Source organism: Protopterus annectens, chromosome 7.part0 (assembly GCF_019279795.1).
Source record: "Protopterus annectens isolate FY-2018-M chromosome 7.part0, PAN1.0, whole genome shotgun sequence".
NCBI classification, from domain to species: Eukaryota; Metazoa; Chordata; order Ceratodontiformes; family Protopteridae; genus Protopterus; species Protopterus annectens.
Window position 1 is genome coordinate 129,836,609 of NC_056739.1, and position 16,226 is coordinate 129,852,834.

A 16,226-nucleotide genomic window follows, 5' to 3' on the forward strand; every position below is an offset into this window, starting at 1 on the left:
CATAAAAGATAGATGGATGTAGATATCTTGTCCAGATATTTACAAGTAGACTGTACTTACAGTTACCGCCAAAACAATGTGACACTCAATGGGATGCAAGCACAGAACAGTTTGTTATTCATAGATTATTACGAGGCTAATAACCCAAGGCCCAATGGGCCTTTCTAAGCTTAGCCAAGTTTTCCTGAAAAAAATAATGATGTCATGTATCTGAATAGGATATACAGCTAGTCATTTATATCCAACCCCTGTCCATAACAGATGGGGTGCCAGGCCCGGTGTAAATTTGCTATTCCCCATCCACTGGTTTAAGTTGAGCTTAAACTGGATAATAGAAAACTCAGTTTCACATGGATGGGAAGCCTGTTCCATATGATGGGCAGTCTCTGGCATATATATCTGTCTGTCCAGCATGTTCTGTTTAAGTCACAGAGAAACTTCAGGTCCCTAGACCTTGTATTTCTGGTAGTCTGACTTACGAATATATAGGAGATTCATAAGTGTGAGGTTTGCGGATGCCTTGTAAGCCAGGCATAGATCAGCCCTCAGCAATCTATAGTTGGCTGAGTAGAGGGAAAAGGCTTGAAGGCACTCTGCATAAAAGCAGGTTTGTTATGCTGTGTATTCTTCTTGTAAGGAACATCTGAGGTTGCTCTAGTTGCTGCAAATGCCTGGTCAGGTAAGTATGAAAGGGAGCACTATATGATAGGTCTGACAAGGGTGGAGTACAGTGGGAAAATTACCTCGTTGGACCTAGATGTCATGCCCTCACTTGTAAGCTGCGCAGCATAAAAGGATTTCCTCACCACTATGGTCACGTGGTGTTTGAAGGTATTCCTTATTCTAAGGCATCCACAAACCTCACACTCTTGCCTCCAAAACTTATTTCTCTCCTCTTGTTTTATTCTTAGTAATTTGATAGAATTTGGGAACTTTGTTCTTTCTTTCTTTCTGCAATCTGGTGTTGTCTAGTGCATTTTGCTTGTTTTTTATGTCTCTTTTTTTTTTTGCCTTGTTTTCTAGTCTTTTTGTTAGTCCCATTTTTTTTTTCTTTCATTTTACCTATGTTTATATGTTACTATGGTACTATTACTTTATTTTTTTTTTTTGTTTTTTTTGTTATATTATGTTTGTTATTTCTCCCGGCCTTTCCTCTACTGAAAATGGACATGTATCCAGTTTGACTAGAAGGTATTCCTTATTCTAAGTACAATTTTACTTCTTGAGGATTGGATTCTCACCTCTGTATTGCTGTAGCCCATACATTAAGAGAGAGCAAAATGACCCAGACATACTGAAGATAAACATAACACTGCAATTTGTACTGTAATATGTGCGCACACAGACCTCAAACAAGATGCACACAAAGCAAACTGTGTGCACAAGTACCACTCATCTCAATAAACATAAATAGGGGACACCATAATTTACCCATACATAAAATAACAAATATCCATGTGTGTGCACAATACACCCTAACATATGGGTGCAAATATGCACAATGAACGTTAAAATGTGCTAGAATTTATACAGGATACCATAAAGTACAGTTTTGTACCTATCATAAATGTAGATGTTCGAGTGTTCACACTGCGGCAGTCATTACACTTGGGTTATCCTGCCGTCAGGCAGTCCCGCAGTCGGCCCGAATTCCAAAGTCTTGGTCCGGCATCGGTTGCTGTCGCTTCTTCCCTGATGTCAGTGTGCGCCAGGGGTATATAAGATACATCCAACACCATTTTCTTCAGTTTTTCTTGCCCCAGATGTCAGGTGCCCCCAAGTAGGTAGGCAATACATATTGCTAATCAAAAATATACAGTAAAAACAAAACCTTCAGTTACCAGCAAATACACCACAAAGGTTGTATAGGATAGAAAGGTATAGATAAGCCCAGCTAGTTCTGAGGGGATGGAGGGAGGGTAACCTGGACTGCAGCAGTGTGAACACTCGAACATCTACATTTATGGTAGGTATAAAACTGTACTATGTTCATCGTGTTACACTGCTGCAGTCATTACACTTGGGTAGAATCCCAAAGCTGAGGTTGGGTGGCTGGTCTATAAAGAGTTAGGATTGGCTATGAGGCCCTGCAGAACTGCAGTGGCAAATCCTGCTCTGGATGTAGAGTAAAGGGGCAGGTGGTAATGCTTGGTAAAGGTGTGCACTGAACTCCAAGTTGCCACCTCCAAAATTTCCTTGGTAGGTACTCCTCTGAGAAAGGCTGTTGAAGTGGCTGTTGCCCTGGTGGAATGTGGCCTAATGTTATTTGGGACTGATTTTCCATGCTGTGTGTAGCAGTACTGAATACAGTGTCCTATCCATTTGGATATAGTCTGCTTTGAGATAGCCTTGCCCCGTGATCCTACAGCATATGCTACAAACAGTTGCTCAGTTTTCCTGAAAGCCCTTATTTTGTCCAAGTAGAAGTGTAGCTGCCTGTGTATGTCCAAAGAATGCAGAAATTTCTCCCCTTTATTCTGGGGTTTGGATAAAAAGTTGGCAAATGGATGGTTTGGTTAAGAGCCATGCTAGATACCACCTTTGGCATAAAGGTAGGGTTTGTTCTTAAAGATACCCTGTCATGATGAAAAATTATAAAAGGTTCCACTGCCATTAATGCCTGTAACTGAGACTCTTCGTGCTGAAGTTACTGCCAGGAGCAGAGCTGTTTTCCATGATAAAAATTTTAGATTGGCTGTATTGGCTGGCTCAAAAGGTGGTAGGGTCAGTTTTTCCAAAACAAAATTGAGGTCCCAAGTTGGTGTTGGTGCTCTCCGGGGCAGTCTTATGTTTTTAGCCCCTCTGAGGTACTGCTTTAGCAAGGGATGAGAGAATAAAGGAGGATCCGTGTTGTAATGTGCTGAAATGGCAGAGGCGTGGATCTTAATTGATGAGAAGGATAGGCCTCTGTCCAGCATCTCAGTTAAGTATTGTAAAATCTGAGGACTGTTTGGAACAAGAGGGTCAAGGCTTTAAGCCTGGTTCCAGACGCAGAATCTCTTCCATTTTTCTGAGTAAGCTTTCCTGGTGGTAGGCCTCCTGGCCTCCAGAATGACATCCATAACAGCTTTAGAGAGAGGTGTTGTCTGTTTGACTAATGTATCTGCCATGCAGCCAGGTTTAGGATTTTGAGCTGACTGTGCAGGATCTGACTGTTTTGTTGAGTCAGAAGGTGTGGAATTTGAGGCAAAATCCATGGTGGGCCTTGAGCCAAGTTCCTTAAGATAGGGTACCAGTGCTGGCGTGGCCAGTCTGGAGCAATCAGAATCATCTGTGGTTTTTCTTGGCTGACTTTTAGGAGTACCTTTGAAATGAGAGGCAGTGGCGGGAAGGCATAAACATTTAGGTTTTTCCAGCTGAACAGAAGAGCATCCACTTTCCATGCTTGTTTGTGATAAGTCCTTGTGCAGAATTTTTTTAGTTGGCAATTCAGTGGGGATGCAAAAAGATCTATGTCTGGGCATTCCCACTTTTGTGTTACCATGCTGAAGATTTGTGGATTCAATTTCCATCCGTGAGGGTCCATGATATTTCTCTTAGATCGTCTGCCAGAGTATTTTTCTTTCCTGGCAGGAATTGTGCTTGTAGGTGAACTGCTACGTTAGAGCTGTGTTCCACAAGGTCATGGCTTGCCTGCATAGGGGATAAGAATGCGTGCCCCCTTGCTTGTTTATGTACCACATTACTGTGGTGTTGTCTGTCTTTAGTAGTAATTGTCCTGGATGTAGAAGGTCCTTGAAGGCTGTTAGGGCATTTTGAACAGCCAACATCTCTTTTTGATTGATGTAAAGATGCATCTGGTCTGTGGTCCACTTGCCCTGAATGCATTTTCCTGCCATGTGTGCTCCCCAGGCGTAATCCGAAGCATCTGTTGTTAGAGTTTGCCTGGCTGTGGGTTGGGTGAAAGGCTGACCCTTGTTTAGGTGACATGCTTGTGCCCTCCATCAAAACTCCTGTTGTAGGCAGGGAATCATTGGTATTACTGCTTCTAAACTGTGAGAGTGTTGAGTCCATACACTTTTCAGGTACCACTGTAATTTACTCATGTGCAGTCTGGTATATGGTATTAGTAGTATGCAGAATGCCATGAATCCCAGGGCCTGCAGAATTTTTCTTGCAGGGAGATGGGACTTTCTTGCCAGCAATTGAAAATATTGAGTTAGTTGAACTTGTTTGTCTGGCGTGAGGTAAGCCATCTGGGCAGTTGTATTTAAGCTGGCACCCAGGAATATAATTTGTTGTGAGGGCACTAGTTTTGACTTCTTTTCATTTACTGTGTACTCTAGAGAAATTAGCAACCTTTTTACAAATGCCAGATGCTGTAGAAGAATGTTCTTTGTCTCTACTTGAATGAGGCAGTCGTCCAGATATGGATATATTTGAATTCCTTTCTGTCTGCAAAATGCAATTACTGGTGCCAAAGGGCAGTGCAGAGAACTCTTGGGCGTCTGTATCTGCCTCTCTGTGGCCTGTCAGACACTGGAAAGGACCAATTCTTTGTTAGCCAATTTCTGCTAAACCGAGGTGGCTGTAGCTGTAAGAAATCCTTGACTGTTTGCATAGATTTAGCTTTATCCTCCATTTTCTTTAACACCTCTTCTGCCTTAACACCAAACAAAGTATCATGCTGTAAAGGAACATCCGATAATTTTGCCTTAACATGATCAGGTAAACTTTGTTCTTTTAAACAAGCATGCCTTCGAATTACAGAACCTGTAACTGCGGCTCTACAAGAGGCCTCTAAAGAATCAAATCCATATTGCAGAGTATGTTTTCCCACCGTTCAACTGCATGCAATAAATCCTGCATTTCTTTACAATCAGGAGCTTCTGTGCTTGCAAGCATTTTCTGTTTTAACTGAGCCATTAAATATTGTTGGTACTTAAGCATGTGAAACTGGCGATTTAAAGCTCTTACTGCTAAAGTTGCAGAAGTGTATACTTTCTCCCCCCACCCCCCACCCCCATCTATCCAAAGCTCTGGAATCTCTGTCAGAGGGTACTGGATTTTTTGCAATGGAAGCCTTAACCCCTTTTGGACCCTGGGAAATAGTTTCTGGATCAGCACAAGGGGTTTGTAAAGAAACTTGTGAGAGTCGGGGACTCTATCATACCTATCTGGCTTGGCTGGAGCAGGGGGCAAAGAGTCAGGAGATAAACTGGATTCAGAGAACACATCATCCACAATATCTAGCACAGGCAGAATAGCCAGGGGCCTGCATTGAGACAATAAGAGGAAATCCCTGAGCCTTTTCTTGGATTCTGAGTAATCCTGGCTTTCCCAATGGAAATGTTCCCTCATGGTATGTAAAGTTTCCCCAAATTAATAATCCTCAGGAGGAGAGGCTGAAGGGACAGATTCTTCAGCATCAGAGTTCTCATAGGGGGGCAGAGAGTATCCCTGGTCTGAAGAGGAATCAGAGGAAATGGAAACCTGATCAGAGGAATCAGTCTGTATCATGCCTAGGCCTTTTCCCATGAGGGGGATGGGAACCCCTGATTAAAGTAATGAGGTCTTTGGCCATTTTAAGCATCTGTTTCTTAGGCATGGAGGACTGTCCAGGAGAATGCTGTACTTGTTTCTTTTTCTTTAATGGTACCTTTGTCTTGGCTGTTGTTTTAATGGTGAGTTGTGAAGGTCTGAAAACACCCTCAGAAGCCAATGCCTGCTCAGCGGCTCCGGACCCATCTGAGGGATTAGTTTCCATAGGCCTAATACCTTGAGTTTCCAGAGGCCTAGATGTCTCCACGTGGGAGTCGGAAGCGGCCTATGGCTCTGAGGTAGCGGATGTCAGGGGCTGCGAAAGTGCCTCACTGAGAACCGGCAACTGGCCTAGAAGAGGTTTCGTCATCGGTTTTGGACCTCGGATGCCTGTCTTTATCCTTGTCTTTGCATTTTTTCGGTATTGAGGTCGTCGGCTGATCTGACAGCATTGTATAATTGAACCTTCGGCCAAAGTAGTGCAAAGCAAAATCAAAACATCTTTTTATAGTGCGTTTGTTAAATCTAGCACAAAACAGACAACTAGTGACATCGTGATCAGGGCCTAGGCATGGAATACAGTAAGAGTGGAAGTCCTTATGAGGTATTTGCTTCCCACAAGAAATACAATTATTAACTTTTTCTGACATCGGTCTGAGGCAAGAAAAACATTTCCCCAATGGGGTACTTAAGCTTTATTGAAGACTTTGGATCTGAAATTCGACTTCGAAAATCTCAGGAGTTGGCCGACCGGCACTTGCGAACTGCTTCTGCTTCGGGCACCACGTGGCAAGAAAGACTGAAGAAAATGGCGTCAGATGCATCTTATATACCCCTGGCGCACTGATGTCAGGGAAGAGGCGGCAGCAACCGACGCCAGACCAAGACTTTGGAATTCGGGCCGACAGCGGGACTGCCTGATGGCAGGATAACCCAAGTGTAATGACTGCAGCAGTGTAACATGATGAACATCATGTAAGCACACAAAAAACTGCATACACAAACAGCACACAAAACAATGCCGTCTGCAAGCATACCATTTTTTCAAATGTACATGCATGTTTTGTGGTGAATAAAGACACACAGTAATGAAAATCTTTCAGTTCAGACAAGATGAATGTGCTGAAAGTGTTGTATCAGAGGTAGTGATTGCCTTACAACCTCCTTGCAGACTTGTCCATTCCCCATTCCTCAGGGGAAATCAGTGCTAATGTAGAGCCGTTTGTGAAAACTGCGAGTTTTTACCCAGAAGTGCTGCTGCATTCCCACCTGCCCCTCACCCCTCAGGTGAGATCACACTGCAAGCAGAGCTATTTTCACGGAAGGTGGTTTCCTACTCACCGTCATGCTCTTGTTGCTGTTGCTGCTCATATAAGGCCTGTTCGCTCTCTTCTGTGGCCTCCAGTTCACCGTGGGCATTGCGTTTATGCATGGCTAATGTGGAAGTCTGGCGATACGTTTTGCCACAGTGACTACAGGTGTATGGCTTGCAGTGGGTGTGAACCACGTGGTGTTTATAGAGGCTTGAGTATTCAGTGAAGCGTTTGCCACAGCCTGGCACTGTACACACGTAAGGCTTCTCCCCTAAAGAGAAAAAAAAATAAAAACAATCAGACTACAGAATTAACTTGGCAAAAAAAGCAGTAAAAAATACTATCCTACCACTACTGTCAGACAGATAAGGGAGAATGAAGGATTGCCTCCATTATATTAGGAAAGAAAGGTTACTGGAGCCTTCCACTAAAATAAGCCCTTCTCTAGCAGCAAGCAATGTCTTAAGCTAGATAATAGTGTTTAACCCCCTCCCCCAAAAAAACAGAGATAATACAACAACCACTGGTTAGCATTTGACTCAGAAACAATATAAAATGATAAAAAGCATCGTAATACAATCATGTAACTTAGAGAGGTGACACGTAAAAGTCTTTGCATTTAATGAAATATAAACAGCAACAGGAGAGTAAAACAATTTCTTTCAAAATGTATATTCTTTTTATACTTAATTCTTAACAGATACCAGAAGATGCATCAAATTCACATTTAATATTTACATTCATAAAAATATATAATTATATGGAATTTATATACAGTTACACTCATCAGTGTTGTTATAATGACAAACTATAATCCCAATCTCAAACTTCCTCTTTCTTGTATTTAAACACATTATAAACAGAATGACATCCAGAAAATTGTCATATCTTAGCTTTGCACAAGTACCTGTCTTGTGTGACTTCAATATGTTATGCACGTGGTAAATGCCATATATTATGGATTTGTATTTATCTCCACTTTATAATAGTTTTTTCCAGAAGCATAGCTAGGGTGGGATGAAGGGGGCAGGCACCCCACGTGCAAATTGTTAGGGGGCATGATATGCAGAACTGATCCTTCAGTGCATGAACATTACCAGCATTCTGAACGTCAAAACTGCATTTTCAGTCAGAACTAAAAACGCCTTAGCACTTCATGTGTGGCATAAACTGTAGCAACTGCTTGCTACAAATATAATAATCAGTGTGCTACAGTTTAAAGTAAAGAATTCTTTTTAGTATGTCCCAGAACTGACTGACTGACTAGCTTTCCAACCGAAGACTAGATAGACAAGACTGTAGCAGCTACTTATGTAGCAAACAGTTGCTATAATTTAAAATAAGAGTTTTTTTTCTCAGTAAGACTTCAGAAATTGTTGCTCATCTGGCCAGGATAAAACAGATGAATTTCTGTGGGTTCTGTTCAAGCAGCTTTATTATGTAAAAACACATCAGGATTGAGGCTTAATAACTTTAACTTAGGTAAACTTATAAACAAAGTATTTATAAACTTATAAACATACTAGTTGTTACACTCATACATGCTCACTCTCTGGCTGCACTCTCAAAATGGCACTGAAGCTAGCATGTGCTTGCTATTTATATGCACGTGCTGTCCTTGAAATGCTTCTTAAAGGTACAACATACACACAATATTCTATAGGAATGAAGCATTTTAGTGCATAAAGTGGAGACTGCAGCAGCTATTTGCTACAAATGTAGAAAGCAAGTTGCTACAGTTTAAAATAAGAGATTTTTTCCAGTATGTCACCATTTCAGTAAATTCACCAAGCACTTATCTTTGACCTAAATAACCATTACAGAGAGACAACCTTCACCTTCAAATATCTCGGACTATGGCTTGATTAGTCACTTAACTTCCATTACTATGTGGATAAAGTGAGAACCAAAATAAACTCCCTCCTATTCTGGGCCAAAAAGATCTCCCATTTTGTATCCCAACCAGCCATAGCCACCATTGGGTAATGGAGTTCCCCTTTCTTAACTTAAATATGCACTCCTAATTTTTTGCTTTTGCCTTCAAGAAAATATTGCCACACTCCAGACTACCTCTAAACAGCCTTTGCTGATTCTTTACAAACACCTCTCTGTGAGCATCACTGTATCACACTAGAAAAAGCCAAATGGCTAGCCATAAAACAAAGATCTAACCTATTACAGCTAGACTTCACAAAAAAACTCCGCATACAAGCCGACACACGACTCACTAAGCCACAGACTGTCATTACCCCTAGAACCAAACTCCACAGCACTGCAAATGCTTTCACTCTCAAACACCTACTCTTTCGCAAGGTCTGCCCCATCAACATTAAGGGAATCAGCACTTATTGCAAATTCAAAATGCAACTCTAAATCCAAGTCGAATGGTCTAGCTTTAACACAGGACATATCACCTAACCTATTTCTTTTCAAAGTCTCTTCTCCTCTCAAGATTCATTGTGAAGACTGACCACTTTAGATACTAATGTATATATTGCACATTACACACTGCTTGATTGTACATTGTTCTGTGCTTGCTCATTAGAATTCATATGCACATTTTTTTCTGTGTAATTAGTCTGAACTACTCTATTATTGCTTATATTTCTGAATTATTTGTGAAATGTTTTGTATTTTGCCCAGTCTGAGCCTGAAATTGGCCAATACTGATCAGTGCACAATACCCTCATAAATAAATATAAATAAAATAAATGTCTTCAGAAGTGAAACACTTCAGCACTCCATTTGCAGACTGCAGCAAGCTGCTTATGTAGGAAACAGTTTAAAATGAGAGAGATTATTTTATTTTGTTTTCCCTTATGTCCACTCTCAGGACTTCATAAGTGAAGCACTTTAGCCTTGTGTGTGTGGACTACAGCAGTTTGTAGTAAGCAGCTGTTACAGTTTAAAAGAAAAAAAAATTCCTGTTCAAGTCTAAGGGAGCGGAGGCAGAGGACCTGTTTTTGTCTTCTCAACTGCTGGGGTGGCACCACATCAGAGGATGACACCAGGCATCAGACTAGCTTTCTACACCCCCTTAATTTGACTATCTCTTGTTGACTGGGCTAGTAGTCTCTTTTCAGGATGGATTCAGGGCAGTGCTTATACTGATTAGGGCAAATTTGGTTAGGGCATTGGAGAACTTGCACTATTGTGAAGGAGTGAGATGGAGAAGGATGAGCATGAGGAATGCAAGTTGCACCAGAGAAAATAATCTGTGGAAAAATTGTTACAGACAGACAACAGCAACATGGATGAGAAGACGTCAGCAAATGTGCAGTACCCACAGAAGGGAGTTTGGAAGAATCTGCTTTATGTCAACTAATCAGTGAAGATGAACTAGAGGAGAATGTTGACTTTCATGGTCGTAGAATGTTGAACTGCTCCAGGACAGTGACAGAGGGGGAACCAGAAGTTCAGAAATGTTGTGCAGTGGGAAGCTGAACCACAAACACCAGTGCATTCACAGTCACAGGAAGTGCCTATAAAAATATAAAATATGCTGTAGTAGTGGCTGCTATAGAGAGGAAAACATAGCCGAGTATTGGGCAGGAACAACAACAGTAAAGATTTCATCAAAAAAAGACTTTGCCAGTGACCAGTGTGATATCTGGGACAAAATATTTGAGCCATTAGGATTTGATATATTGGACATTTGCTTCTTAATTAATTTCATAAAGGAGCAGACTTGCAATGTGATTTTTGAGACAGTTGAATTAATGGAAAAATTTGTATATATAACTTACTCGAAGCAGGATTATCATTGGAATGAGTATGTATTTCAGGTGCTTACTCCAGAGTTAAAAAAACAGACTAACAGTTTAAGTCTATATAACAAGACTAGTTAGGATAGAATAGTAAGGACTATTGTCTATGTCAGTTTGTGTACTTTATTGATAAATTATATGACAAAAAGAAAATCTGGACTGGGGGAAGATAAATAATGGAACAATTCAGGACAGCCTAATTCTTTGTGCTGTAGAGCATTTCATTAATGAGCATACAAAAAGGTAAAGCGGTGTGTGTGTGGACAGGTAAGCCATATTACAGGTACTGCAAATCTAATGAGCACTGATGGTATGATTCTGGCAAAGAAAGCTAAAAAGCTGAAAATGAAAATTTGGAAAAAGTGTGCAGTTAAATGAAGTAGTAGTAGCTGGCAAAAAAGAAAAGGGTGAGGAAGACATTTTTATAGATGAAGGAGAAAGATAGTGTGTCTGGTTGTAAGGGAAGGTGTTAACAAATCTAAAGTGACTGCAACAATACAGAAAACAGAATGAAAGTTGCTACTCTGGGTAGCAGAGTTAGAGAAAGAAAAAGAAACAATGTAGAATAGTGTAAAAGTTAAAGTATGAGATAATCTGCTTATTAGGTAAAAGTTTAAATAAAGCAGAAAGTACTGTTAAAGCAAGTATGAGGAGGGAAGATCAGAAGCTCTATGGATTACGACTTGTATTCTCTAATTATAATATAAGATGAATTATAATTAGAGTGGCAAGTGATATTAGATTGTTGTATTTAAAGGACAAGTAATACGTCTTATGGCAGTTTATGTATTTACACCGGGTATGAAAAGAACACAATTTTTCAAGAACTTAAAAAATATGTGAACGTTAACATGAATATACTGATTTTTGGAGACTTTAGTCATGACATTACAGGAAGAAAAGGAAAGCAAGGGAGATGTAAAGAATGTTTTTCACAATTTCAACTTAAGACAGGAATATAAATGTACAAAATAAAGGTAAAGGCAAGGACAGAAATTGACTTTTTGTGTTTTCAGACAGAATAAAGGAAGGTAATATTAGTACTCTGGATTTTCTAATCATGTAGGTGTATAGACTATTTTTCGGCACGGTTTATTATTGAAAAAGGCAAGGAATGTAAAAAATTAACTGGGTACTGCTTAAAATTATAGGCATTTCAAAATGAAAGGTGGGTAGTATTTACAGAACATTTACAAATGAGCGATGTTTTTTATAGTAACTGGATAAAGTGATGGGCTGATTACAAAAGAAAACAGACTATGTATATTATTGTAAAATGTCTGTGGCATAAGAGTTAAAAAAAACAAACAAAAAAAAAAAAACAGGTGTGATGGGGAAGAGATCATTGGGAACATATGTTTTGGGAATGTAATGAGTTGGCAGACTAACAATTCCTTACAGAGTAGTCTGTCAGGAATATTGGGTGAGCAAATGAGTGTAACTAAGGAAATTGTTTTTTTGAGCTGGGATACAGGATCTGAATTGCCTAGACAAAGTAATGCCTTGTTAAGTTTAATTCTGGTGGCTGCCAAAAAAGTAATTACTGGTAAGGGGAAATCAAAATCTAAACCAACTATATTTGAAGTAGTAGAAATTGTAACAGAGATAAAAAAAAACAGGAAGTGGGATCTTTAGAAAAAGGATAGGAGTATATTACATAGAAAAAATGGAAATTGTGGGAACAATACATGCAGAAAAATGTTTTGGAGGAGAAATGAGGTTTAGAGGATGGCAGGAACTGAATAATTTATGTAATGTTGGTTAAATTATATATTATATAACGATATATGTGATGTATAATATTTGTAAATATGAAATTGTTAATATGGTTCGATTACTTTTATATAAATGTAAGTGTGCCTATGTCATAAATGATGGTTCAATAAAGGATTTAAACAGAGTAAAAAAATAGAGAGAGGAATGTCAGAAATTACAGGATATTATAGGAGGTAAGTAATAAGAAAGGAATGACACAGCAAAAAATAATACATCACACATGCACTCAAGTCTCTTAAAAACAGGTACTGTTATGAGTCTGTCACAGTCCATGTTGGTATGAATGACTTGAGACCTACGGACTATATGAAGAGAGACATGATTGAACTCACTGAGTGTGTCCCAGGCAGGTATGTCCCTAGCCTTAAGCAGCATCCTACCATCACCCAGAATGATGCCTCAATACAAACACAAAATGACTGACTTTAACATTTGGCTTAGTTTCTGGTGTCATTCCAAGGGGATCCAGTACCTGACAGCCTGGGAGAACATGACTGACAGACCACGATGCATTGCCAGAGATGGCCTTCATCTGTCTCCCATGGGCTTTAAGCTTCTGGCAAAGGATCTTGCCTCCCCCACAGTGCCTTTTTTAGGCAAAGTCATGAGCACAGAATTACCAGCATGAGTGTTAGCATGAAACTGCATTCATTGCAAGCATTCCTTGCCCTGTAGGATGCTGACATTTGTGCAGTCACTGAAACCTGGTTCAAAGCTGTGGAGAGCACCCCAGCCTTACCAGGCTTCTCATTCTATCATACTTTCAGACCCCAAACAGAGAGCTACAAAGCCAAAGGAGGTGGAGTTTCAATATTTATCAAAGCATACACACCTCCAGGCTGGTCAAACTGTATGATGCACAGGAGACGCTCCAAGTGCAGTTAACTGTTGACAAAACACCTACTCAAATCATAGCTAGCAATAGACCCTCAACCATGACCCAGGATGCTCACTCCACCTATCTGGACTTGCTTGAATCCATCTAGATTCAACCCTCTACCCTGATCTTGGGTGACTAACTACCCAACCATAGAGTGGAAGACCTATTTTTGCCTAAACATGAATGCCTAGAGATTCCTCGACTTTGTTAATGTGGATCAGCTGGTCAACACCCCTACGAGAGGTGAAAATATCCTGGACCCGGTCCTAATCAACATGAGTAGCCGCTGTAGCACTCCTACAGTGTCATCCTCCTTGGTAAGATCTGACCACAAAGTGATCACTTTTGAAATCACCATCTCTCCTGACCCCCCTCTCCCTTGTCAGGGTCAAATGAAAAAACTTTTCCAAAGCTGACTACAGTCTCCTCGGAGCAGGCATAAGCAGCTTCACAGCCACCGTCCCCTTCAGCTGGAACTAGTACTAGTGTCCAAGCCTACACTAAAAAACTATATGAGCACCTACATAGCTGTATGGACTCAGCAATACCTGACAGGACTAAATCATCTTCCTCAAGGAAGAGTAAACCTGTCTGGTGGACAGCAGCAATAAACAAACTCTATAACAGAAAGAAAATATTGCTGTCCAGGGCCAAGAAGGAGCAGGTGCCACGTTGGAAGCAATCTCTTCTTTGAACAAGAAAATAAGGTCACTGGTGAAATCCTCTAAGGCTAACCAAGTCCAAATTGGCCACATCCACCAAGGACAATCACAAGTCCGTCTTCACAAATATATGTCCGAAGTCTCAAAGGCAACACCCAAATTTGCTCCGAATTGGTGGTCAGTAACACTGCAAACACAAACACCATAGATAAAGGCAACCTGCTGGCAGACAGGTTCAGTGAAAAAGTACAGTTGTGTACACTTACCATAAATGTAGATGTTCAAGTGTATTCACTGTTGCAGTCATTACATTTGGGTAATCTGTTGGCAGGGTGCCCTCAGTTGGCCTGATTAACAAAGTCTTGTGTCCTGTGTCGGTTGCTGTCCCCTCTTCCATGACGTCAGGTCGTCAGGGGTATAAAACATGCAGCCGACGCCATTACATCAGTTTTTCTTGCCCCAGATGTCCGGTGCCCTCCAAATGGGGAGCAATATATATATATATATATATATATATATATATATATATATATATATATATATATATATATTATATATGTTGTGTCTTTCGGCTTTTCCCGGTTAGGAGTCGCCACACCGGAACTCCGGTCCGCTAATGACTGGTAGTTGATTTTTACGTGCCGAGTTACCAGCCTTGACGCACAACCTTCAACGAAGGTACGCCCATTCACACATGTCTCCACGCAGAAGACGCTCTAGCTGAGAATCGAACCGGACAGCATCTTACTGTGAGGCGACAACACTACCGCAGCACCACTATATGTATTTTACATATATATATATATATATATATATATATATATATATATATATATATATATATATATATATATATATATATATATATATATATATATATATATATATATATGTGTGTAATTTAAAACACAACCTCCAAAGAAAAGCAAATACACCAGAAAGGCTTTTAAGCACAGTAGAAGAAAGTGGAGGTATAGCAAGAGAAAAACAGGGGGTTGGAGGGTGGATAACCAGGACTGCAACAGTGAATACACTCGAACATCTATATTTATGGTAAGTGTACACAACTGTACTATGTTCTTCGTGTTTCACTGTTGCAGACATTACATTTGGTTAGATTCCCAAAGCTATGGTTGGGAGGATGGATTTAAACAACATTAGGACCAGCTATAAGGCCCTGCAGGACAGCAGTGGCAAAGCCAGCTCTGGATTTAGAGAAGAAAGGTAAATGGTAATGTTTGGTGAACGTATGAACTGAGATCCAGGTAACAGCTTCTAGAATGTCTCTGGTAGGAACACCTCTGAGAAAGGCTGTAGAAGTTGATGCAGCCCTGGTGGAATGAGATCTGATCCCCTGGGGGATAGTTTTACCATGGTGCATATAGCAGAAACGAATACAATGGCTTATCCATATGGAAATAGTCTGCTTTGAAATAGCCTTTCCCTCTGCCCCTGCAGCAAATGCCACCAGTAGTTGTTCAGATTTTCTTAGAGATTTTGTCCTGTTTAAGTAAAATCCAAGTTGTCAGTGTACATCCAAGGAATGCAGGATCCGCTCCCCCTTGTTCTGTGGATTGGGAAAGAAAGTTGGCAAATGAACAGTCTGATTAAGAGCCACACTGGATACCACCTTAGGCATGAAGGATGGATTGGTCCTGAGAGACACCCTGTCCGCATGAAAAATAATAAAAGGCTCCACTGCCATAAGAGCCTGTAATTCAGAAAATCTTCTAGCTGAAGTGACTGCTAAAAGGAAAGCTGTTTTCCAGGAGAGAAATTTAAGTCTGTAGTAGCAGCTGGCTTGAAAGAAGGGAGAGTGAGTTTTTCCAATACAAAACTGAGGTCCCAGGCAGGGGGTGGAGCTCTCCTAGGAGGTCTTAAGGTTTTGGCCCCTCTGAGATACTGCTTTAGCAGAGGATGAGAGAAGAGGGGAGGTTCTGTGTTGTAATGATCTGAAATGGCAGAGGCATGGATTTTTATGGAAGAAAAGGACAGGCCCTTGTGAACCATCTCAGTTAAGTATTGTAAAATCTGAGGAATATTGGGCACTGCTGTGCTTATTCCTTGTGAGTGGTTCCAGGCACATAATCTTTTTCATTTGTCAGCATAAGATTTTCTAGTACTAGGTCTTCTCCCCTCCAAAATGACATCCATCACAGGTTTGCTAAGGGTGAATTTAGGTGATTAGCCACACTGCAAGATTCAAAGTTTGGAGCGGAGTGTGCAGAATTTGATTGTTCTGCTGAGACAGTAAGTAAGGTGTCTGAGGCAGGTGCCACGGAGGAAGGTGTGACACATTGAGCAGGAGTGGGTACCAGTGTTGGCGAGCCCAGTCTAGAGCAATCAG

General features: G+C 40.6%; 1 protein-coding gene across 1 annotated transcript in view; it reads right to left on the minus strand.

The window, feature by feature from the left end:
* ZNF76 (zinc finger protein 76) overlaps nucleotides 1–16,226 on the minus strand; it is an 870,184-nt gene that overhangs the window by 323,288 nt on the left and 530,670 nt on the right. Inside the window, exon 11 of the mRNA XM_044076568.1 lies at nucleotides 6,823–7,065. Within this exon, the coding sequence (XP_043932503.1) occupies nucleotides 6,823–7,065 (243 nt within the window). The remainder of the gene's footprint in view (nucleotides 1–6,822; nucleotides 7,066–16,226) is intronic.